This window comes from Hyperolius riggenbachi, chromosome 6 (assembly GCF_040937935.1).
Source record: "Hyperolius riggenbachi isolate aHypRig1 chromosome 6, aHypRig1.pri, whole genome shotgun sequence".
NCBI classification, from domain to species: domain Eukaryota; kingdom Metazoa; phylum Chordata; class Amphibia; order Anura; family Hyperoliidae; genus Hyperolius; species Hyperolius riggenbachi.
Window position 1 is genome coordinate 219,503,342 of NC_090651.1, and position 23,253 is coordinate 219,526,594.

General features: G+C 43.1%; 1 protein-coding gene across 4 annotated transcripts in view; it reads left to right on the forward strand.

Annotated features, from left to right (window-relative positions):
* PLEKHG5 (pleckstrin homology and RhoGEF domain containing G5) overlaps window positions 1–23,253 on the forward strand; it is a 533,554-nt gene that overhangs the window by 26,525 nt on the left and 483,776 nt on the right. For 2 of the 4 annotated variants that reach the window (XM_068240431.1, XM_068240432.1), the window contains exon 2: window positions 1,824–1,940. The exons of 1 other annotated variant lie outside the window; for it this stretch is intronic. In XM_068240431.1, the coding sequence (XP_068096532.1) occupies window positions 1,824–1,940 (117 nt within the window). Of the gene's footprint in view, window positions 1–1,823; window positions 1,941–3,515; window positions 3,664–23,253 lie in introns of those variants that run through there. One more of the 4 variants, XM_068240433.1, reaches the window with a different exon arrangement.

The following is a 23,253-nucleotide window of genomic DNA, read 5'->3' on the forward strand; positions in this document are numbered from 1 at the left end:
ATTTTAGGTGATACATGTATTTTGGGTGATCCACTGCCAGGTTTCACGTATTTGGGGGAACTGCTTCCAGATTATGTGTATGTTGGGGGAACTGCTGCTGCCAGATTGTCTAATTTGGGGGAACCACTGCCATATTATCTGTATTTTGGAGGAACCTCTGCCAGATTGTGTATTTTTGGTGAAATGCTGCCAGATTACATCTACTTTTTGGGGATACTCTACGACAGAGCTCAAACTTCCCCTGGCAGACCTTTTATACCACTGCTAAGGCCATGTATATTTGGCCCCACCCATGACCATGCCCACGCTATGCTTAACCACGCCCATTTTTGGGCGTGCCGCACTACGCGCGGCGCAGAGGTTTTTAGCGTGAGTCCACTCACTTCTTTTTCCAGGACTAGACCCCTGGCTGTGTCTTTCTCTCTGCTCCTGTGTTTAACCTTTGCTCTCTCTTGTGTCATTATTGGCAATCGCCACTCTTGCGATTGCGTTCCTACTTTGTTTCGGCTGTTGTGTGTTCGCCGTCGCTGGTTGGCGACTAGATTGGTGCACACACATACATTCTGTCCCTGTGCTCATTCTCATTTGCAATCGCATTTCTCTTGCGATTGCGTTCTCACTTGGTTTCCACTGTTGTGTATTCGTGGACATACATACATTCCTTCTCTGTGCTTATTCAGTCTTGTGTTGCTGTTAGCAATCGCCATCTCTTGCGAATGCTTTCCCACCTGGTCTTCACGGTTGTGTGTTCATCGTCGCTCTGGCGACTAGATTGGTGGACGCACATACACCCTCTCTCTGTGCTCTCTCTCTTTAAGGGCTATCTTGCCCTGCATTGCTTCCCCTCGTACAATTCCTATCTGGCATCTGTGGCTGGGCAGAGGATCTGTTCCTCTGCACTCCACAGCTCCATCTGCCGGCAGGAATTCCCCTCTACAGGTGCATAGCACCATTGCTGGGTTCTCTCAGATTATACGCTTGTGGAGGATTTCCACAGTGTCAGCGCGCATCCTGTACGCTGACCACGGGAATAATTCCACAATCGTTACAGAGACCAGCAGGGTGTGATAAAATGCCCGAAATGCAGAGGAAGTCAGAATAAAAACCCACAAAATTGCATTCTCAATTATAATATGTGGTCTACCTTAGAGGTTTCTTTCTTTTCCCAGTGGATGCATTGGTGGTGGTCATCATCTGTCCTCTTCATATTTGTCTGAGTGTGCAGTGGCTGGTTCACACTGCAAAAGCTTTTTCTAAGCGTTTGTGATTTTAAAATCTCTTGCTAATGTAATTCTATGTGTGTGTTCTCACCTGATCAATGTGATTTAAAAAAATCCCCCATAACATTGCATTAGCAAGAGCTTTTCAAATCATTAGCGCTTAAAATGCGCTGGTAGTGTGAACCAGAGAAATTGTACATTTCTGGGAGCATGCCTAGCAGTTCTGGGGAGATGAAGGAAAGATTTGTATATTTACTCACGGACCTGAAGTCATAATTATGTGGGTAGCCTCTTGCTGAGCACCTGTTTCTGTTTAAAGAAGGCAGAACTTTTATGTATTGTTAGACGCATAAGAAGTGAGCACAACATTTTCTCCAAAGACATAGACAGCCTTAGAACCTACACAAATAATTTAACATATTGCCTGAAAAAATAAATGTTTTATTGCGGTCTGTGTTCTTATGGTGTGTTACTTTCTGTCCCACTTTCTTACTCATCTGTCCCTGTTTTAGGTTCAATGTACAAATGTGAATGAATTAATTTGTCTACTAAGATAGTGTTTTGTTGTCTCACACTTTACAACCATCCTCTAAACTACTCCAGCTCCACTACAGGAGGAATCAAAGGAAAATACTACAGGAAGCAACAGAGAAGGGTGCTACTGGGGAAGGGGAGCAACAGCCAGGCATTGCAGGAGACAGTGGAGGAGGGTACTGCAAGGTAAGAAAACAGTTGTCACCAGGAAAATTAGCATCATGGCCATTAGTAGGATCATTTGTTAGCGCCATCTATTCGTTGTCACACTCAATGAGTGCTTTTGAGAGGGTTTAGAACCAAGATCAGCATGGGGAGGCCAGGTAGAAAGATGGCTCCTGCTCCCGCTGAAACTACTGGGTGGTGTGAAATACTATTCCCTCTCCAAGTTGTAGCACATGTCATTTAGGCACTTGCTATTGCTGGCACCCAAACAGTCACTGCTTCCATAGCCATAATTGTCATTATGACCTATGGTGACACCCAAATCATTGGCAGAGCGCTGCGCTGAAATGAGCTGATCCCCATTTGGACTGTAGCTTCCTGAATAGTAGCTTTTTAAAATAAGAAATGTGAATAGAAATTTGCCTAAAGAGCTTTCTGAAGGTGCAGTGCAATTATGACTGGAGGTGTGGGGTTGTGAATGAAGGTGTGGTGGGAGGGTTATTAGGGGTGGGACTAGAGGTGTAGTGACTGGACATGTGACTGAAGGTGTGGTTTGGGTGTGACTGGAGGTTTGGTGGGGGTGTGACTGGAGGTGTAGTGGGAGTGTGACTACAGGTGTGCTGGGGTGGAATTATGGTTGGAGAGTGGGACTGGAGGTGTGGTGGCAGTGTCACTAGAGGTGTGGTGGGAGTTTGACTGGAGTTGTGATGGGGTGTATGAGTGGAGGCGTGGTGGGAGTGTGACTGGAGGTGTTTTTTGTGTGTGTGGAGGGGGGCAGGGTGACTGGAGGTGTGGTAAGGGTGAGACAGGAGGTGTGGTGGGGGTGTCATTAGAGGTGTGGTAGTGCTGTTAAAAGCAGTTTTTCTTTTTCATCTCAGCAAATTGGGAAGTATATGGGAGGGCTTTTGGATCATTTTCTGGTTTTGCGGATGCACAAAGGAAAGACAGTCTTTCATAGCCAATCCCGCTCCACAGTACACTTACTGGTTTTAATCTTTCCCCATTGTATCAAAATGGGAAAATAATTGTCTAGTAGCTTCTGAGCCAGAGTCATTGGATACCAGGATATATGTTCATAAGATTTGCATAACTGGAGAAAAGCTAGCAATTGTTTTTTCCTATCTCTTGTGGGTCATCTGCCCTAATGCCTTCTAGATTGTATATCTACAAAAAAGACTATAATAAAAGCAGTTATGTCAGTGCTAAATGTCATCCTTCTTTAGTATGAACTTCTTCCACAGCCCATGAAAAACAAAATTTAGAGAAGGTCTGTAGGAGTATGAAGAAAGGCCCTTTGTCTAGAGTGGTGCGCAGTCCATTGGTCAGTTCAGAGAAATACTGTGTTCTACCAGCTTTCATTTCTGTAAGAAAATGAATGTATTATTTGTTCATAACCAGAGCTTTATTCCCTGGGAAGTAAAGATCGGGCTTCTGTGTGTAACTCTGAGGATGATGCAGCTAAAATGCCTATTATACCAAAGCTTTAAAACTTAAACCAATAGGTAGCAGGCAACAGAGGGAACAAGAAGGCCACCCCAGGCCACTGGGGCTGCAATAAGGCAGTTGTTTTCCCTTTTCATTTGTTGGAGATTTTCAGCATTTACCATCAATATGTTCCTGTACTGGAAGAAGAGGGGAGCTTACGAACTTGAGACGCTGCCTGCATCTCTGACTGAGCTGGGATACAGTGCTGTGGAGAGATTCTCCTGGAGTTCATCCCTCGATATTATAGAGGATCTTGCGGGTAGGTCACAGAGCTTGCATGATGTTATGCTGGTCATGTCAAACTGACTTCAGTAAGCAAAAATTATGTAAGGTAGTTTGGAACGTAGCTAGGACATCATCTGGAATTTTATTGCTGCCTCTATCCCTACTGAGGGGGGATTTCCATAACTTCTTCCCTCTGACTTTCAAATGAACCAAGGTGGTGCCAGGGACATAAAAAATACTGGGCAGCAATTTAAAAGGAATTGGAAGCGAGAGATATATGGAGGCTGCCACAATGATTTCCTTTAAACAATACCGGTCGCCTGGCAGTCCTACTGATCTCTTTGGTTGGAGTAGTATTTGAATCGCACACTGGAATTATTTTCTGGAGCTATTTGAACTCAAAATATAGCTTTTTTTTTACTTGTTGTAGTGGGGAAAGGTAGGTTGTTGTTACTGTGTGTGTAGTGGGGAAACATTCTCCTCATGAATGGGACATAGATCTCTCCAATACAGAGTTGTCCTTACCAGTTGATTAACCACTTCACCTCCCTTGCTACGCTTATCTACTCCCCACAAAACTTTACTTGAAGCTCAGGGGAGTAGATAGACGTACTTGTGGTAAACAGTGTGCTGTATGCCCAATAAGCTATCTGATTATGCATATAGGGTATAATTTTAACCGTGACAAGTGAGAGAATAGATTTTGTGTTGTTTGACAACTGAGGGCTAAGTCATGTGATTTTTTTTTTACCGGAAAACTGAATGAAAAGCAATAAAACTGTTATTTTCATGTACTCTATACCCCTAAATAAATACTTGTAAAAAAAAACAAAAGTGACAGCATTGAAAAGAGAATACATAGTTACCCTAGGGACTTAGCTTTTAAAATATGTATGCCATGAGAGTGTATTACTGTTAATCATGAAGATAAGGGCTTTTAATTACTGATGGAGTACAATGAGAAAACAAAAAACACAAACCAGAAACTAATATATTATCGCCATACATTGTACTAGGAACATTATTTAAATGTTGAGATAACCAGGACAAATTGCAAATACAATGTGTGGGTTTTACCTCCGGTAACATTGTTTATTTGAAAACTACAGCGCATGGAAATGGAGAAATAGTGTATTTTTTCTTTTTTTTTCTCATTTTTCCCTTTAAAATGCACAGATAATAGCATAATTACTAAAAGCAAATATCACCCTCACAAAGCATAATTTGTGGCAAAAAAAACAAGATATAGATCATTTACATCTGATGAGTAGCAATAAAGTTAATGGTGAATGAATGGGAGGAGCGCTGAAATGTGAAAATTGCTCTGGTTTTTAAGCAAAAAACCCTGTGGTGCTGAAGTGGTTAAAATAAACTGTATGGTGTATTTTGAAATTTGTTTTAATCTGTTTAATGCTAAATATTGGTTTAAAAATAAATTTTTAACCATGAAAACATAAAATGTTATAAGAAAATGTTTAAGGCCCCTATTACACCTAAGTGGCGCGGCAGGGGAGCCTGCCGCCACATCATCGCACCACAGAAATCAGTATTCATATGACCCTGTGACACAGTACGGTAGTCTATGATTGGGGGGTATACGAGCATCACTGTCTCAGACCTCAGTGAGTAACCATGGGGACCAATATGAATAATATAGAGAATAAGGCTGCCAAACTTTTTCAAATGCAGGTAGAGTGTCATCTAGGATGGCTTTTATTTTATCGAAACATGGTGCCTTACTTAGGTTGGATTTAAATTGAGCGATGGGGAGAGATGAGGATTTCCAATTACCAGCAATCACTCGTTTGGCTACAAGAAAAATGTGCATTATTAGTTTGTATTGAAATTGCATTGTGTCTGGAGGGTGTAGGCCCAGCAGAGCGACTTCTGGCAATTTGGGAATTTTAGCTTCGTGGTGGAGTATATTACCTGATATACCCTGATCCAGAATCTTCGGGCTCTAGGGCAGGACCACCATACATGTGGAAATGTACCCTTTTGACCACACCCTCTAAAACATAGGCCTTTAGGTTTTAGAGTCAAACTTTGCTACCCGGTCAGGGGTCATATACCATCGAAGGAGTACTTTTATATTGGGTTTCAACAATAGATGCACTTTTTGAACATGTGGAGTAAGTGACCAGATGTAATTGAGATCTTCTCTCGCAAGGGTCAGATTTAGGTCTTGCTCCATCTTCAACACATATGAGGGTTTGGGGAGGTTTGTAGGGGATACAATGCATTTATATATCAGAGATATCACGCCAGCAGACCCTGTATCAAAGGCACAGACATTTTCAAAGCTCGATCTCACAAGAAGTGAGCCTTTTTCCTAATAATATGAGAGATAAAGTGGGAGATTTGCAGATATCGAAAGAATTCCTCCTTTGGCAGCTGCTTCTTTTCCCTGAGGAGGGCAAAGGACTTGACTGAAGGGTCATCAACTAAATAAGTCCCTTTTGTCTTCACCAGTGAACAGCTACAGAGTCCGTTAAACCAGGCAGAAAGTCTGGGAGTCCAAGAAAAGAGGTGAGTGGTAGATGGGGAGAGACAAGGCCCCGCTTAAACTTGACCAAATCCCAAACTCTCAGAGAGTGCAGGAGGTTGTGGAGGGCTTTCGGTGTACAGAGGGTTTGTTCAATCGAATACCACAGGGTAGGGGGGGTTGTGACACCTCATGCCACATGGCTAATTGTGGGATTTGTGCTGCCCTGTAGTACTGTAACGATTGCGGAATTGTTTCCGAGGTCAGTGCACAAGATGCGCGCTGACACGGCGGAAATCCTCCACAAGCGTATAATTGAGGTAGAACCCAGGTTAGGTGCTATGCACCTGTAGAGGGCAATTCCCACCGGCAGATGGAGCTGTGGAGTGCAGACGAGCACAGCCTCCGCACGGCCACAGATGCCAGATGGGAATTGTACAGATAAAGGCAAAGTAGGGCATGATAGCCCTCCAAGAGAGAGAGCACAGAGACAGACTAAATGTGTGTCCACCAAACTAGTCGCTACCCAGCGACGGTGAACACACATTAGCAGAAATAAAGCGGGAACGCAATCGCAAGAGAGAGGCGATTGCCAGAAGTGACACAAGACCGAATCAAGACAGAGCTCAAGAGGAGCAAAGGCACCGCAAACCACAATGAGAGATAAGGAAAACAACAAACGCTAGCTAAACGCGAACACCGCACTCATTCGCAACAGCGAACGCGTTTACGGCGCGGTCTCCGCACGTTAAGTGCAACAGAGACAAGCACGCCACCCTAACTAACCAATGACACACAAACACGAAAATAGAGAACGCGAGCGCTTGCTTAACGGTTACCTTACCGAACCTACAGCAAGCGTTCGTATTAGACAAGACAGACAGACGAACGGAAAACAGGAATAGGACAGATAAGATCCACCGCTCTTCCGCCAGAGCGCGTGCGATCCGGGTTCAGGGACAGGACAGGAAAGATTCACTGCTCTTTCCGCCAGAGCGAGTGTGAACCAAGTACTGAAACAGAGCTAGCAAGATCCACTGCTCTTTCCGCCAGATCGAGTGCGAACCAAGTACAGAAACAGGCTAGCAGGATCCACTGCTCTTTCCGCCAGAGCGAGTGCGAACCAAGTACAGAACCAGGCTAGCAGGATCCACTGCTCTTTCCGCCAGAGCGAGTGTGAACCAAGTACAGAATAGGTTTAGCAGGATCCACTGCAAGAGAGATAGGTGAGGTAGCTAGTAGCAACCGCTGCTCCAGCTAGTGCGATCCAAACAGAAGAACAGAAGGGTCTACCAGTAGCAACCGCTGCTCTGGTTAGCACCCCCAGACAAACAGAACGATTTCCTGTCGACCACCGCTGGCGACAGGACAATCGCAGCAAAGAGGCAACACAGACAAAACAGATAAAGCAATCTAACTGCACTAAAGAAGCTGCCTAGTGCAGTCACAAGAATTACTCTAAGATAAACTTTAGCAAACAAACAGGGCTGATACTCTAGGAGAGTTCATCAGTAACAAACCATGAAGGATGACCAGCAAAGGATTCTGGGAGAACCTGGCTTTTATACTGCCAGTCTTCAAAGGAGGCAGCTAGGCGATTTGCATAACAAATGTATGCAAATCCCTCAGCAGCAGAGCAGGTCTGAAACTTGAAAAGAAAAGACAGGTCTCTCTTCCAGAGACCTGCAGCCCACAGACTAGAGGAATGGTCAAACAGCTGTCTGCCTGTGCAGCCAGCTGAGCAGATCATTACAAGTACACAGTGATATCAGGAACACTCAGGCCTCCATCCATTTTTATTTGAAATAACGTGGCTCTAGGTATTCTGGGTCTGGTAGTACCCAAAGATAAAAGCAAAAATAGAAAAAGCAAAAATAGATTGCAGCTTTTATCTTTTTGAGGACAGAAGTAAGGATCTTTATGGGCAGCACCCGGAAAGCATAGAGTAATTTAGGTAAGATGGACATTTTTATGGCAGCGATGCGGCCGAGCCAAGAAATTATATAACACTTTCAACATTCCATATTTTTGGAAATGCCTTGAATCAGGTTTGGGTAATTGGCTTTGAACATTGTGCTATATGAACTTGTAAGGATCCCTAGGTACTTAAGCTTGGAAGATTGGAAGATTCCCACTTGAATTCAAAAGAGGATTGGATGGCCTCTAATTCGGATTTTGGTAGGGAAATGTTAAGAGCATTGGATTTTGAGCTGTTGATTCTAAGGCCAGATATGTCTTCAAAAGTGAGTAGAACATCTGCTAGATTGGATAGGGAATGACTAGCATCCGTGAGGGTAAGGATGACATCATCAGCATACATGCAGAGTTTACGCTGACAATTCGCTAATACTTTTAGCCGTAGAACAGCATACAGATCAGAGGCTCTGAAATAAATGACAGCCTCAATATTGCTCTCACCTCGGGGTCATTTTAAAAACCTACCATTCAAATCAGCAAATAGAACAACTTAAAAAAAAAACTCAAGGAAAGACAATGCTTGCTTAAAGGGAAGGTCCAAGCAAAAAAAAAAAATGAGATTCACTTACCTGGGGCTTCTACCAGCCCCATGCAGCCATCCTGTGCCCTCGTAGTCACTCACTGCTGCTCCAGTCCCCCGCTGGCAGCTTTCTGACCTCGGAGGTCAGGGCCAAATTGCGTACATTTTTACACATTCCCGCTAGTGCAGGAACATTAACACATACATTTTTACGCGTTAGTGGTGAAACACGTAAATTTTTGTTCCTGCACTAGCTGGAATGCGTAAAAATGTATGCAATGTGGCCCTGACCTCCGAGGTCAGAAAGCTGCCAGCGGGGAACTGGAGCAGCAGTGAGTGACTACGAGGGCACAGGATGGCTACATGGGGCTGGTAGAAGCCCCAGGTAAGTGAATCTCATTTTTTTTTTTTGCTTGAACCTTCCCTTTAAAGAAACTCTGAAATCTCCCTAAAATTAGGTTTTTATTTATTTTAAAAACCTCATTAACATTATTGTCTCTCTTAAAACGCCTCAGAACCATGGCTGAAAACCCCCTTGATCACCCCAAACTCACGGGGGTACACTGCAGGCAAAATCCACGACTTTCTTGGCCGTGGATTTTGCTGCCGTCTCTATGCGCGTCAATCAGCGTGTATCTTCGCCTCTCCCCCACCCCTCTCAGTGAAGGAAGACTGAGAGGGGCGGGGGAGAGACGGCGATCCGCGCTTATTGACGCACATAGAGGCAGAGCTGCGCTGCCTCTATGTGGAAGTTGCCTGCGGTGTACCCCCGTGAGTTTGGGGTGATCGAGGGGGTTTTCAGCTGCGGTTCTGCAGCGTTTTAGGTGGGACAATAATGGTAATGAGGTTTTTAAACTAAAAACTTCATTTTAGGGAGACTTCAGAGTTTCTTTAACCACTTCATCCTATCTGGATGACTATAGTCGTCCAGATAGACACTGATTAAGTCTAACTGGACGTGTATAAGTGGCGGGTATGCGCACATGACTGCTGCTCGTACCTGGCTGAATTTCCGTGTCGGCTATTAGGGAAGAGAAGCAAGGAACCAATTGCAGTGCCTGTAATGCATAGACATGACCCCGATCAGGGGCCCTGTCCATTCCTAATAACAAAATGAAGCTAAAGTAAAAAAATAAAATAAAATAAAAAAATAAATAAAATTCCTGGTAAAATAAAATAATAAAATAAATAAAATTCCTGCTAAATCGGGATTGTGTTTCTATTGCCATCTAGTGGCAAAAAATTAGATTGAAAACTCCACGCACTTTTAATAAAATAAGTAATATTAATCCACTCCACAGCTGCTGTTGAAAACAAAGAAAACCCTGAGAATCCCCCATGAGGAAATGGACTGGCCCAAAACCTGTCAGTTCTGTCACATTTAAACTGCCTAGTTTTTTCGCGAAAGTGGTCCTTTAAGGTAAAATGGCCTGTAGGCTGAAGGGGTTAACAAGCAGCACCTGCTGTTTAACTGGTTTGCAGGGTAAAGCCAATCAGCAAATGTAAAGGCTTAGTACATGTGCCAAGACCTGCTGTACCCATTACACTATTTCCTTTTACCTCAGAAAAGCAGCTCGTACTAGAAGCAGCCATCTTGCATGCTATTACTGTAATATTCAATTCAATATTTCAACATCATATTGACATTTTCTTAAAGGAAACATCCAAAGAAAATAAAAACAAGGTCTACATACCTGGGGCTTCCTCCAGCCCCTGGCAGCCGATCTGTCCCTCGCCTAGCTCCAGTGTCCCGGAGTTCCTTCTGTTGCAGATGCCGACCTCGCCAGTGCGGCATTTTCTGCGTCTGCACAGAATGTTCCAGGCCAGTGAGAGCGATCACATGGTCAGCATCTGCAACAGAAGGCACCCCAGGACACCAGAGCTGCAGCGAGGGACAGGCTGCCAGGGGCTGGAGGAAGCCCCAGGTAAGTAGATCTTGTTTTGTTTAGTTTTTTTCCTTTTTTTAAATATTCAGCTTTTTTCAGTTTACTTTAAACACGGAAACTCCTTGCTATCAAGAGCCTTATAGAAAAACATTTATTGTCAGGCTGGGGAGCTTGCTGTGGCACACCATGGTGAAGGGGAGGCCCCCGCCTTAAAGATAAATATACTTTGATGACAAGTTACAGTTAAACTTTAAGCACTGTAGAGACTAAGGCCTTGCAGCCAGTGCTAGTCATGCCCACCCTGATCAGCAGAGCTGTAGGTACTGTCCTATTGGTACATGGCTACTCATCTGAACAATGCTGGGAACAGAAGATTGGAGATAAACAACAAACAAACATAGAACATTTATATTGCGCTTTTCTCCTGGCGGACTCAAAGCGCCAGAGCTGCAGCCACAAGGACGCGCCCTATAGGCAGTAGCAGTGTTAGGGAGACTTGCCTAAGGTCTCCTACTGAATAGCTGCTGGCTTACTGAACAGACAGAGCCGTGATTCGAACCCAGGTCTCCTGTGTCAGATGCAGAGCCCTTAACCATTACACCATCCAGCCATATACCTGCATGTATATCAGACTGTCAGCACAAACCATCCCACACCATCTTTAAGTCATTGAAAGTCGAATGTCTCCACAGGGCTTTATTTCATTTACAGTAGCAGTAAGGGAAGGGTCACACTGGAGCCCATGAAAAAAATGCAGGGTTTTTCCGCAAATGAATCTGCATTCTTGGCCAGAAGAGAGCAGCAGCTGACTGTCAGCAATAGGGAATCACACTTGATGTGCTAAAAAGCAGCAGTGCCACTGCAGAAAACTGCGTGTTGCTCCCGCTGCACTGCGATTGTGCACTGGGATGCATTATGTGCATTTCCGTGTTATTGTGATTTTAGGCAAGTTGCATCAAGCAACAAACTTCTCTATTTATAAAACTTGAGCTCTGGAAAATAGCCATCATTTTGTAATGTTTTTATGTTACTAATTATATAAAAAAAAAGGTGTCACATAGCCAGATATTTAGCGATTTCTGCTAGCAGCACTAGTGTCCTAGGTTCTTATCCTGGTCAGGAAAGTCTGTTTGTAGTTTACATGTAGCGATGATCAATGAGATGCAAATAATTTGGAGTTGAGGGTAGGAACACACTAGGCAGAATCGCATATGCGTTTTGGACGCGTTTTGGACTATGTGCTATGGGAAATGCATATGTAATTCTGCCTAGTGTGTTCCTACCCTGATGCAGGGTTTCATTTTCAAGCTGCATAATTTTGCATTTAAAATTTGCTTTAACAACTTGAAATTATTTGCATCTCATTGACCATCCCTATTTACATGTTCTCTCTGCATTTGTGTGGTTGTTATCTAGGTGTTCCATTTTTTCCTCCCATTTCCATCAGACCTACTGGTTGGATAATTGTCTCCCACCAAATTGGCACTGAACTTTGGTGCAGACACTTCAATCCGATGGGAATTGTTCAATGATATATAAAGCTCCACTGAAAAATGGGCCTAAGCTCTAATAAATTCAATAGTGGTATTTCATACTCTAGTTATATCGCAAGCAGGCTTATCCTTCGGCAGCTGTGAGCCACTCCAATAAACCAGGGGATTTTCTTTTGATCAGTGCTGCGTGGACTCTCCAGCCCGCAGCACTGATCAGGAAATAGCCAGGGCGAGCAGACTCCCCCCCCCCCTTTTTTTCCCACTAGGGGGATGTCCTGCTGGGGGGGTCTGATCGCCGCTGGCTTGCTGCGCTTTGCGGGGGGGGGGGCTCTTCAAAGCCCCCCTCCGCAGCGTTTTCTGCGCTCCCTCCCTCTCCATCCCTACCTCTTCCTCCATGTATTGCGCAGGACGGATATCCGTCCTGCTCATTGTAGGATAGGCTTCAGCCTATCATATGCCGGTGATCCCCGGCCAATCGGAGGCCGGGGATTGCCGATCTGCCTTACGGCGCTGCTGTGCAGCAGCGCCGTATGATGTAAACAACGGGGATTTCTTCCACGCGTGTTTACATTACGTGTGCGAGCCGCGATCGGTGGCTCGCACACTGCTCACGGAGACACCCTCCGTGAACTGGCATGTGAGCGGCCGTTTCCATGCTATACCACTAACGACCCGCCGACGCCTATCGGCGTTAGGCGGTCGTTAAGTGGTTAAATGACACCTGAAAGAAGAGGGATAAGGGATATGCTTTATTTATTTTCTTTTGAACAATTCCTGTTGCCTGGCATCCTGCTGATATTTCATGTATCATTAGTAGTGATAGTCTTGTCTAGAAGAACTCATGGAGAAGCCTGTGATCAGTTTGGTCAGGTGATGGATATGTAAGTCTGATTTGCTAGTCATGATTACAGCAAATCAGATGATCAAAGAAATCACATGCTTCTCCATTAAGTTCTCCTAGACATGGCCATCACTAATCAGTACTGTCTGAACACACACACCTGAAACATGCATGTGGCAAATCCAGTCAAACAGTTGATCTGCATGCTTGTTCAGGGTCTATGGCCAAAAGTATTAGAGGCAAAGGATCAACAGGACTGCAAGGCAATTTGCATTGTTTAAAAGGAAATAAATATGGCAGCTGCCATATCCCTCTCACTTTAGGTGTCCCTTTAAAGGATACATAAGCCAAATAATAAAAATATCAGATTTACTTACCTGGGGCTTCCTTCAGCCCTAGAAGCCTGTGTCCCTCGCTACAGCTCCACTCTGTCAGTCTCCCTGGGTCCGCCGCATAACGCCTCCTGCGATGGGAGCATGAGTGGTGCGGCAACGCGCATACGCAGAAGCCTCCAGCTGGATAGGTTGGCGGCTGCTGTGGAGGGTACCCAGGGAGACTGACAGCGGTGTTGCTGTAAGGGACACATAGGCTTTTAGTAAATGGAGAAAGCCCCAGGTAAGTAAATCTGATTTTTTTTTTTTAATTATTTGCCTCATGTATACTTTAATATGTGAATACTGGTTACATTATGTTAGCCAGAGGATCAACCTAACAAAGACAATCACACACCTTACAATCTAAGGTTTATGTGTCATACAACCTTAGATTGTAAGCCTCTTGCAGGGTCCTCCCTTCCCTAGTGTAGTCTACAGCAGTGTTTCTCAACATTTTATTGGTATGTACCCCTTTTAAAACCCTGTACTCACCAAGTACCCCCTAGCATAGTAAACATTATCACACGTACCCCTTGACAAATATATATTGAATCGTAGTACATTATAATTGGTTCTAAACCATTTCCAAGCATTTGCTATTGCTTTTAATTAGCTAAAATACTAATTTGGTGGTGTTTAAAGAGGAGCTGTTAGGTATAAGGTCTCAGAGAAAATAAACACATATATCAGTAGCTAAAGATTGGCTGTACTTACATTACATATGCATTTCACTGTCCACGTTTGGATTTCACAGAATATTTATATAGTATATGCAGAGAATGATGCTCCTGACAGCCCATGGCAGGTTCCATGTTTGTGAAGCCAAATGTGTCGTCATGTCCTGCCTGCTTCTGATCACAGAACAGCTGGTACAGAATAACACAGTGTGCAGTGAATATTAATGAGCCATGTGGCTAGGAACAATAGCTGACTCCTGCAGTGTACTCTGCCCCGGAGATTTATCTGTGCTGTGGCTGGACTGAGTTAGAAGCTGCTGAAACTTGATCCCGTCTTCTCCTTAGCAGCCGAGGGGAGGGCCCCAGAATGCTTTGCAGTATGGAATGCGGCTTGCGTCCTCCTTAGGAGCTTAGCTTTGCTTATAAGAACACATTAAATGTAAGAGAGATTTTTATCTTTAGTAATGTCTTTTTGGCTTCTGTCTAAACTGTTTAACACAGGAGAATAGAGGTTTAAATTAGCTTCTGCAGCCTGACAGTTACTCTTTAAATAAGATTTATCATTTTCTAAAACTCTAAATTTGTTATTTTTGGTTAAGTATAATCAAGCCTGAGTACCCCCTATAACCCTCAGAAGTACCCCCTGGGGTACGCGTACCACACGTTGAGAACCTATGGTCTACAGGATTGTGTTCTCCTTTCCTATGACAGCCTGTGCTTGTATTACTGGGCCTACCTAACCTGCCCATATCACATGATCATGTGTTTTGTACCGTTTGCCTTGTATAACTTTGTTCTATGTTGTATAACCTTGTTATGTCTGTCATCCTTGTATCATTGTATATATTTATTGTCCAGCACTGCATAATATGTTGGCATTTTATAAATACAATAAATAATAATAATAATAATAATATACTTAGAGTTCAACAATTGCTGAATTTGCATTTCTCGCATTGCAGGTAAACTTTTGACTTATTCTTGCTAGGACTAAAGTATGTCTTACTTTTGCTAGGGGGGAATTAAGCTATGCATGTTTATAGGTTTAGAGGTGCAGATGTATAAGTGGTTTATAACACAGAATATAACAGTAAATCTATTCTGACAAAATGTAACATCCCCGATGATTGTTGTCAATGAAAGTGTTTGTCCTGTGTTCTTCCTCTGCCTCTCCTTTGGTCTATTGTTGTGCTCTGGTCTCATGAAAGGCAGTCTTGTTTGCTTGAAGTATTATTCATGAAAAGAGCAACAATATGAAAATGTATCACGTCTGGGACTGTTAATAGGCAGCCACAGGCATGTGAGATCTCTTTGTGATGTGTCTGGGTACAGTCACATATTGTCTGTGCTGCAGATAGACGCAATGTGTAGGAAGGCGGGCCTCTCAGTATGCACATAACTTGAAGACAATACCCCAAGTTTTAGTTAGGGCATTCAATGGTAAATTTCATATAAGAGGACAACCATGAAAATGTTTCCCTGACTGCTTGCACTGTTTGTTTGCAGGGATGTCAACTATCAAAGTGGCAGAGATACAATTCTACTTCACTTCATTAAAAACTTTAGATTTCCTTTGACTGAAGCTATCATTCCTGATTATCTGAAGTGGGAAGCTAAAGTTTGTATAAGGATCCCCCAGCGTCACTGGGCAAGCTTTATCAAACTGGCTAGATGGATCAAAGATGAAAAATTATCTACTGGGAGAAAACTCAGGTGAAAAAAATAATTGCATATGGCCCTAAATGTGAAAGAATATGTGTCCAAGCAGCGCTGTTACAAGATTAGATCAGTTTGAAAATGGTTCCCATTGCCTACTCTCTCAAGTTTTCATTTGTTCTATATAGTGGTGCGTACATGGTGTATAATATAATGTTTTCTTTTCTCATGTACATAGTTGCTAAAATTGTTATCCAAAACAATCATTATGCTAGGTACACACAGTACAATTTTCTGTTAGATTTACCTGCCAGATCAATTTCTTCTAATATGTCCGATCTTAATTTTGATCGATTTTACAATCCATTTTTTTTCACTTCTATGGAAATCGATCGGGAGACCGATCGAAATTAAGATTGGACATGTTGGAAAAAAAATCAATCTGGTAGGTAAATCTTTACAAAAAATTGAATCATGTGTACCTAGCATTAGGCAATGTTGCATGAGAATGCATGAGCAACAGAGGCAGATTATCTAGGGCCCCAGGCAGTGCAATGATTTGGGTTCCCTTATCACCAGATAGCCCCGCAATGCCTGAGACAGCTGCCTTGGTTGCCTCGTGGATAATCTGGCCCCAAGATGCAGCACTTGCCAAACAATTCCTGTGTCAATTGAAAAAAATATGTGAATCGATAGTATTCTTTTAAGGGGGTCAATTGTAGGTTTCCCTTCTCTTTTAATTTTCTTTGTAGAGTAGCAACATGGGGGTCTTAAAACAAATCTCAAAAATTGTTCACCATCATGGTTTAGGGGAAGGATACTGAAAACTGCCTCAGAGATTTCAGCTGTCTGTTTCCACAGTTAAGAACATATTGTGGAAACGAATGACCACAAGCTCAGTTCAAGTGAAGGCTCGAAGTGGCAGACCAAGAAAAATCTCTGATAGACAGAAGCGATGAATGGTGAGAATAGTCAGTCAACCCACAGACCAGCATAAAAGACCTACAACATCATCTTGCTGCACATGGAGTCACTGTGCATCATTCATCCATTTGGCGCCCTTTACACAAGGAGATGCTGTATGCAGAGGAAGCCTTTTCTCCGCCTACAGCACAAATAGAGCCGTTTGAGGTATGCTAAAGCACATTTGGACAAGCCAGCCTTATTTTGGAATAAGGTGCTAAGGACTGATAAAACTAAAATTGAGTTATTTGGACATAACAAGGGGTGTTAAGCATGAAGGAAAAATAACACAGCATTCCAAGAAAAACACCTGCTACCTAAAGTAAAATATGGTGGTGGTTCCATCATGCAGTGGGGCTGTATGGCCAGTGCAGGGACTGGAAATCTTGTCAAAGTTGAGGGACGCATGGATTCCACTTAGTATCAGCAGATTCTGAGAGAGAGCTGTCCATGCTCAGAATCAGAATCAGAATCCTTTTATTTCGCCAAGCATGAGGGGACATGCCCAGAATTGTTTTTGGCACAATACAATACAATACAATGGCTCCGGAAGAGTGCATAGAAAGAGGAAGGAGGAAAGAGAAAGAGAGAGTGCATAGAAGGCAAAATCAGATTAATACAACATTGTAAAAAACATTTCAATCCCAGTGTGTCCCTACGATGTCGAAAGTCCGTTAGTCTTGTGGGCTGGGCGGCTGTTCAGCCATAGCGCCGCCGGCCTCGCCGCTTGTCGACGTTTGCTTTGATGGTAGAACGTGGAGGGAGTTTAGGAGGTTGACTGCCGAGGGGCAGAACGAGTTCCTATGTCTCGTGGTTATAGTGGAGATGGCTCGTAGTCTCCGTCCCAAGGGCAGGATGCTGAAGTAGCGGTGGCCAGGGTGTGAGGAGTCATTTGCAATCCTCAGTGCCCTGGTTTTTAGTCTTTTGCTGTGTAGTAGGGCAAGTGAGGGGAGGGGGCACCCAATGATCCTCTCTGCTGACCTGATGACCCTCTGTAGTTTGTTCCTATAATTGACTGTGGCGCCAGCATACCACACCAAGATGGAAGAGCAGAGGATCGACTCAATGGTGGCGGAGTAAAAGTTTGTTAGAATTTCTTGAGTCATGCCGAACTTTCTCAGCTGGCGGAGGTAGAAGAGTCTCTGTTGTGCTTTACGTTGGGTGGCAGTGATGTTGGGCTTCCAGCTGAGGTCACTGGAGATGGTAGTGCCTAGAAGCCGGGCGCAGGGCACTCTGGTTACCTCCGTGCCGTCAATGTAAATTGGGGGTGGGGTGGGAGCAGCCTTCCTGAAGTCGATTAATAGCTCCATGGTCTTTGCGGTATTGAGCACCAGCCTGTTCTCCTTGCTCCAATTGCAGATTCTCTCCACCTGCTGACGGTACTCCTGGACATCATCCTTGATGACAAGGCCTATGATGGTGGTATCATCAGCAAACTTGATAACCTTGACAGAGTCTGCCTCGGGCCTGCAGTTGTTTGTGTAGAGGGAGAACAGTAGTGGTGACAGTACGCAGCCTTGGGGAGCTCCTATGTTCGTGGTCGCAGCTTGAGAGTGGATATCGCCCAGTCTGACGACTTGGGACCTGTTGGTAAGAAAGTCTGTGATCCAGAGTTGTAGACTTGGGTGGACTCCAAGTGCAGCTAGGACCCGTTGGAGAATACGTGGACAGATGGTGTTAAAGGCCGAGCTGAAGTCCAGAAGTAGTATCCTAGCGTAAGTGTCCGGCCTATCAAGGTGGTCGTTGATGAGCTTTAGGCAGATATTGATCGCGTCATCAGTGGACCTGTTTGCTCTGTATGCAAACTGAAGCCATCAAACCTGAATGAAGTATTGATATTTTGTAAAAGAGGAATGGTCCAAAATACCTTCAACCAGAATCCAGACTCTCATTAGAACCTACAGGAAGCAATTAGAGGCTGTAATTTCTGCAAAAGGAGGATCTACTAAATATTGAATTCATTTCTCTTTTGTGGTGCCCAAATTTATTGCACACTTTCTGTAAGTCCAATAAACTTATTTTAACTCAAATATCACTGTGTGTGTGTCTCCTATATGATATATTTAACTGCCATTTTTATCATAACAACCAATGATTTATAGAGGTAAATCATGCCGATGAACAAGGTTGCCCAAACTTTTGCATCCTACTATATATGTGTGTGTGTGTGTGTATTCCATAGCACTTTACAAACCACAATAAGTCGACAGGGGGAACATAGGTATAACCAAAAAATGTACAGCAGAGTCTCAAGCAGCACAAGTATTGCAACAAAAACAGTAAACATTAGGAGGATGACCCTGCCCTTGCGAACTTATAATCTAAAGGGTAGTGGAGAACACACTAGATAAGGAGACATGGGGGGAAGGATGGATGGATGAGGCAGTGAGCCTTTGCCTCTGATTACATTTTGAAAAGATATGTAAATAGGAGCTATATAATGTTATAAGCTTTTCTGAACAGGTGTGTTTTAAGAGTGCGTTTGAAGATGTCCAGGTTTTGGAGCATGACGTACAGGCTGTGGAAAAGTTCCAGATGAGGGATAATGCTTGTGTGAAGGCCTGGATGTGAGCCTGAGAGGAGGTGATCAGCTTAGAGTCCTGGAGAATTTCTTGGGAGGAGTGAAGGTTGCGGAAGGACAGTATTTAGAGATTAGTGAAAAGATGTATGGAGGAAATAACTCGTAAAGGGCTTTGTACATTAGAGTCAGGAGTTTGAACTGGATCCTCTGGGTAATGGGCAGCCAGTGGAGGGAACGGCACAGTGGGGCTGCATCAGAGGAGCAGGTGGAGAAGTGAATGAAGCGGACAGCTGTGTTTAGAAGGGATTGGAGAGATGCCAGCCTGTTCTTTGGTAGACCACAGAGCAGGGTATTGCAGTAGTATAGGCAGGAGATGATTAAAGCGTGTACAAGCATTTTGGTGGCCTCTTGTGTAAGGAAGGGATGAATACAGAATATATTTTTGAGCTGGAAATAGCAGTAGGCAGTAGTTAATAAGGCAATGTGAGGTTTAAAGGAGAGCTCTGAGTCAAGTATAACCCCCAAGCAGCGGGCCTTAGAGGTCGAGGTTATTGGGGTGTTGTCTACAATTATAGTTGCAATTGGTGGGGGCATAGATAGCGATGGTAGAAAAATCACAATTTCTGTTTTACTCATGTTGAGTTTGAGGGAATGAAAGGACATGAATGCAGAAAGGCACGTAGACAGTCGGGGACTCTTGATAGTAGTGAGAACAGGTCAGGGGCAGAGAGATATATTTAGTTGTCATCCACATAGAGGTGATACTGGATGCCAAAAGAGTGAATTAGTTGTCCCAGACCATGAGTGTAGATTGAGAAAAGAAGTGGCCCAAGAGCCAAGCCTTGAGGTACACCAACAGACAGTGGGAGTGTGGAGGAATCGGTGTTAGAGAAGGAGACCGTGTAAGCGCATCCAGACAGACGGAAGGAAATCCAGGAAAGGGCTAGGCACTTGATTCCTAAAGATAACAGCGTCTGGAGAAGCAGAGCATGATCAATCCTGTCAAAGGCAGAGGAAAGGTCGAGGAGTATTAGAATGGAGAACTGGCCTTTGGGTCTAGCTACCAGTCGGTCATTAGCAACTTTAGTAAGGACAGTTTAATCGGAATGGTGTATGCGGAATCCAGATTGAAGGGGGTCAAGTAAGGACTGGAGTTGGTATGATTTGCTAACAGGACTTTTATATAGCAGTCACCACATAAAAGATCACAGATGACTGGCTATCTTTTACAAAATTGGTGTTGATTATCAAAAGTGATTGCCGGAAAAAGTGTTATTTCTGCTGAGATAACACATTTTTTTCGGGTCAGCTGATCATCATCTTTATAGACAGGTTCCATAAATATAAATAGCTCTCTAAAAGAAACTCTTCAATTTAACTTTAAGGCCCTGCCCCTGACCACAGTGGTCATTTGTGTTGCAGAAAAATTCTGCATGACAACTCACTGCCCATAAAATTCTATGGGCCTGTTCACAGTAACAGATCGCAGTATTCTAACTCGCTGCATACAGGCTTTGTATTAGTCTATGACCAGTCTCCATTACAGTTCACAGTCATTATAACGCATTAGTTATGTAACTGACCACAGTGAACCTAGCCTGAAAGCAACTGAGTGTAATGCTATTGTGTTCCCCTCACTGTAAATAAACTCATGAACACTTGCATGAACCGAAATGGCCTGTTTATAGGCTGTTCAGGTATAAATGTGGTTAGATAACGTTTTGCATGTTCAACAGTTCCCAGAAGTCTGTGCAGAGTTTAAAGACTAAGGTGGGTGTTTGAGTTTATAGTTCATTGAGACCTAATGGTTTTTCTTTTTATTTGCTGAATAAAATCTCGTGCTGAGAGCTGCCATCCCTAAGCTGCCAGCAAACTGCCTTCAGGGTCTCTGTTTCAAAACCCCCTCTTCAAAGAAGAGAAAATCATAGTTTTGTAACTTTGCTTGCTTTTTCTCCTATTTTAATATAAAAGCTCTCCATCCAATAACTTCTAAAGATCTCCTGCTTCTTAAGAGATTCTCTTGTGAATAAAAATCTGATGACCTTTGCTAAAGTCGTGAAATTCTAACGGGACCATATTGGCCACTCTGAGAGCTGAACATCGCCTTCCTAACAATGCCTGGCTCTCCACATGCCAAATCTTTCCCCATCTTCCACAGCACATGGATTTTAAACAATATTACAACAAGTAAGTCTATGCTTCTCATAAATCCCTGCTTGATTTTTTTGTGTCCTTCTCCTCCTTTTTATCTGCGTGACACAGAATTACTAAAACATCAAAAGAATTGTTGGGAGATTTCATTCTGTTTCATCCTAAATTCCCTAAGCACATTCTTCTTTAGAATAATTTTCAGATGAAAGTCAGCTGGTAAATTAAATTCCTAGTAATTACTCTTATTATTTGGGTTGGCTGTATCTTTAGTGGCGCAGACTAAATGGAGAAGACAAATGGATTTTAGCGCAGAGCGATGTGGCAGAGATGTTTCAGCTAAGTATTTGGTTAGGTTCATGTAGAGACCAAAGTGATGCCCTGATATTGCAAGACCTCACAGGAGCAGTACAGGTGAGCAGTTGCCACATGGGGCCTCATAAGAATTTTAATTCTAATTTTATAGAGAATGGCCTTCACCTCCTTACTGGATAACCTTTTGTCAAGGGCTCCAGCCAAAGAGATATTATTTTTGGAACAGGGTGGGCAATTTCACAATTGACATTGTTTACATTACTTTTTTAATTTAAATATGACATTTGCTACTAATGGCATGAATAGGAATCCGAGGTGCTCTATGGCCAAAATTCTACAAGGCTTTTGCCTACATAGCCCTTCATACATGAAAGCATCTTAAATAATCCTGATAATAACCATGTCTGCCTATGTATTTCCTGTGGTGGTCCCCTGATCTTCCTCTTCCTAAGCCATAAGGCAATTTTTAGGTGGAAAGCAATGACACATATTCTGTATCTGGCTCTAAATAGAGGGATGTGCACTCTTTCTTCCATGCCCCACCTTGGACATTATTAGAACATTGGGCAAATATTGAAACTAATAAGAAAGCGAGAGACTACCAAATCTAGGTGAGCAACATGTATTGGCGAATCAAACACCTATCATCCAGCCAAACAAGCAGTTTTTTTTTTCAGATGCCAGTAATAGCAGACTCCATAGTCTTCCCAATACAGAGTTATTTTCCAGGGGTATTCCATATATGTACAAAAAATCCACAGTATATAACAGATTCAATGACTACACAGGTCATTTTGTAACTAGATGACATTTTGTTTATGTCTTGGTGTAAAAGATAACCAGAATTCTCTTTTCCTCTCTCCATCTTATAGATTAATAAGGCTGCGCAAAGCAGAACGTAAAATGTATTGCCCCCCTCAGAACCCTACAGCTATGCTGGCTTTACTGCAATTACGCATTTAATACACAGGGAGGAAAAATCCTCACATCCTTGGAATACATTTTTTTTCAACATTGGAATATTCTTTGTAATGGTAACACTCGCCTATCCAGGTGAATCAGATTTGTATGGTGGTGGAGTGTGATTCATGTCAGTTATTGGCTTCATATGGAATGATCAGTTCTGTCGTGAATCTAATGTCTGAGATTCTGATCCGTTTTACCCTGCTCAGAGACAAGTGTGCACACTAGATAAAAGATAAGTGTGCAATCAACACTTGACTCTGGACATCCTGGTTATAACTGGAGTAGATTTTATATCGTACTGGTATTATCTGTTAAGTGGAAAACATTACATCTGGATCATATCGGACCATGGTGAAAATAGCTGAAAAGTTAGTAAATTATTGTAATAGTTGCAGTTGAGCATACAGTATGTACCCACAGAGAGAATGTTTCAATACCTTTTTATTTTGAATAAATCCAAACCAAGTTTGCAAAGTCCCAAATTCGTGCTCTCCCGCCTTGGAGAACCTCAGTGTGTACTGTAAGTGAGCTCTCTTATGGGTGTCAGTACTTCTGTTTATGGTATATGCTCTGTACGGTTTTCAGTATGCGTGACTGCTGTGAGATCACCTCGCTGGAGATTATTCTGAGCCTTTGCAGTGGAATAAATCATGTAAAGTAAATTCCGACTTGAGACCATTTATTATTGATATTGTTTCTTGCTACTTTTAGGCCCCATTTCCAGTTATTAGTGACTTGCGTTTAAATAGAAAACACACATATGAATAGATTGAAGATGTTGTAAACCAGCTGATGTATTCCC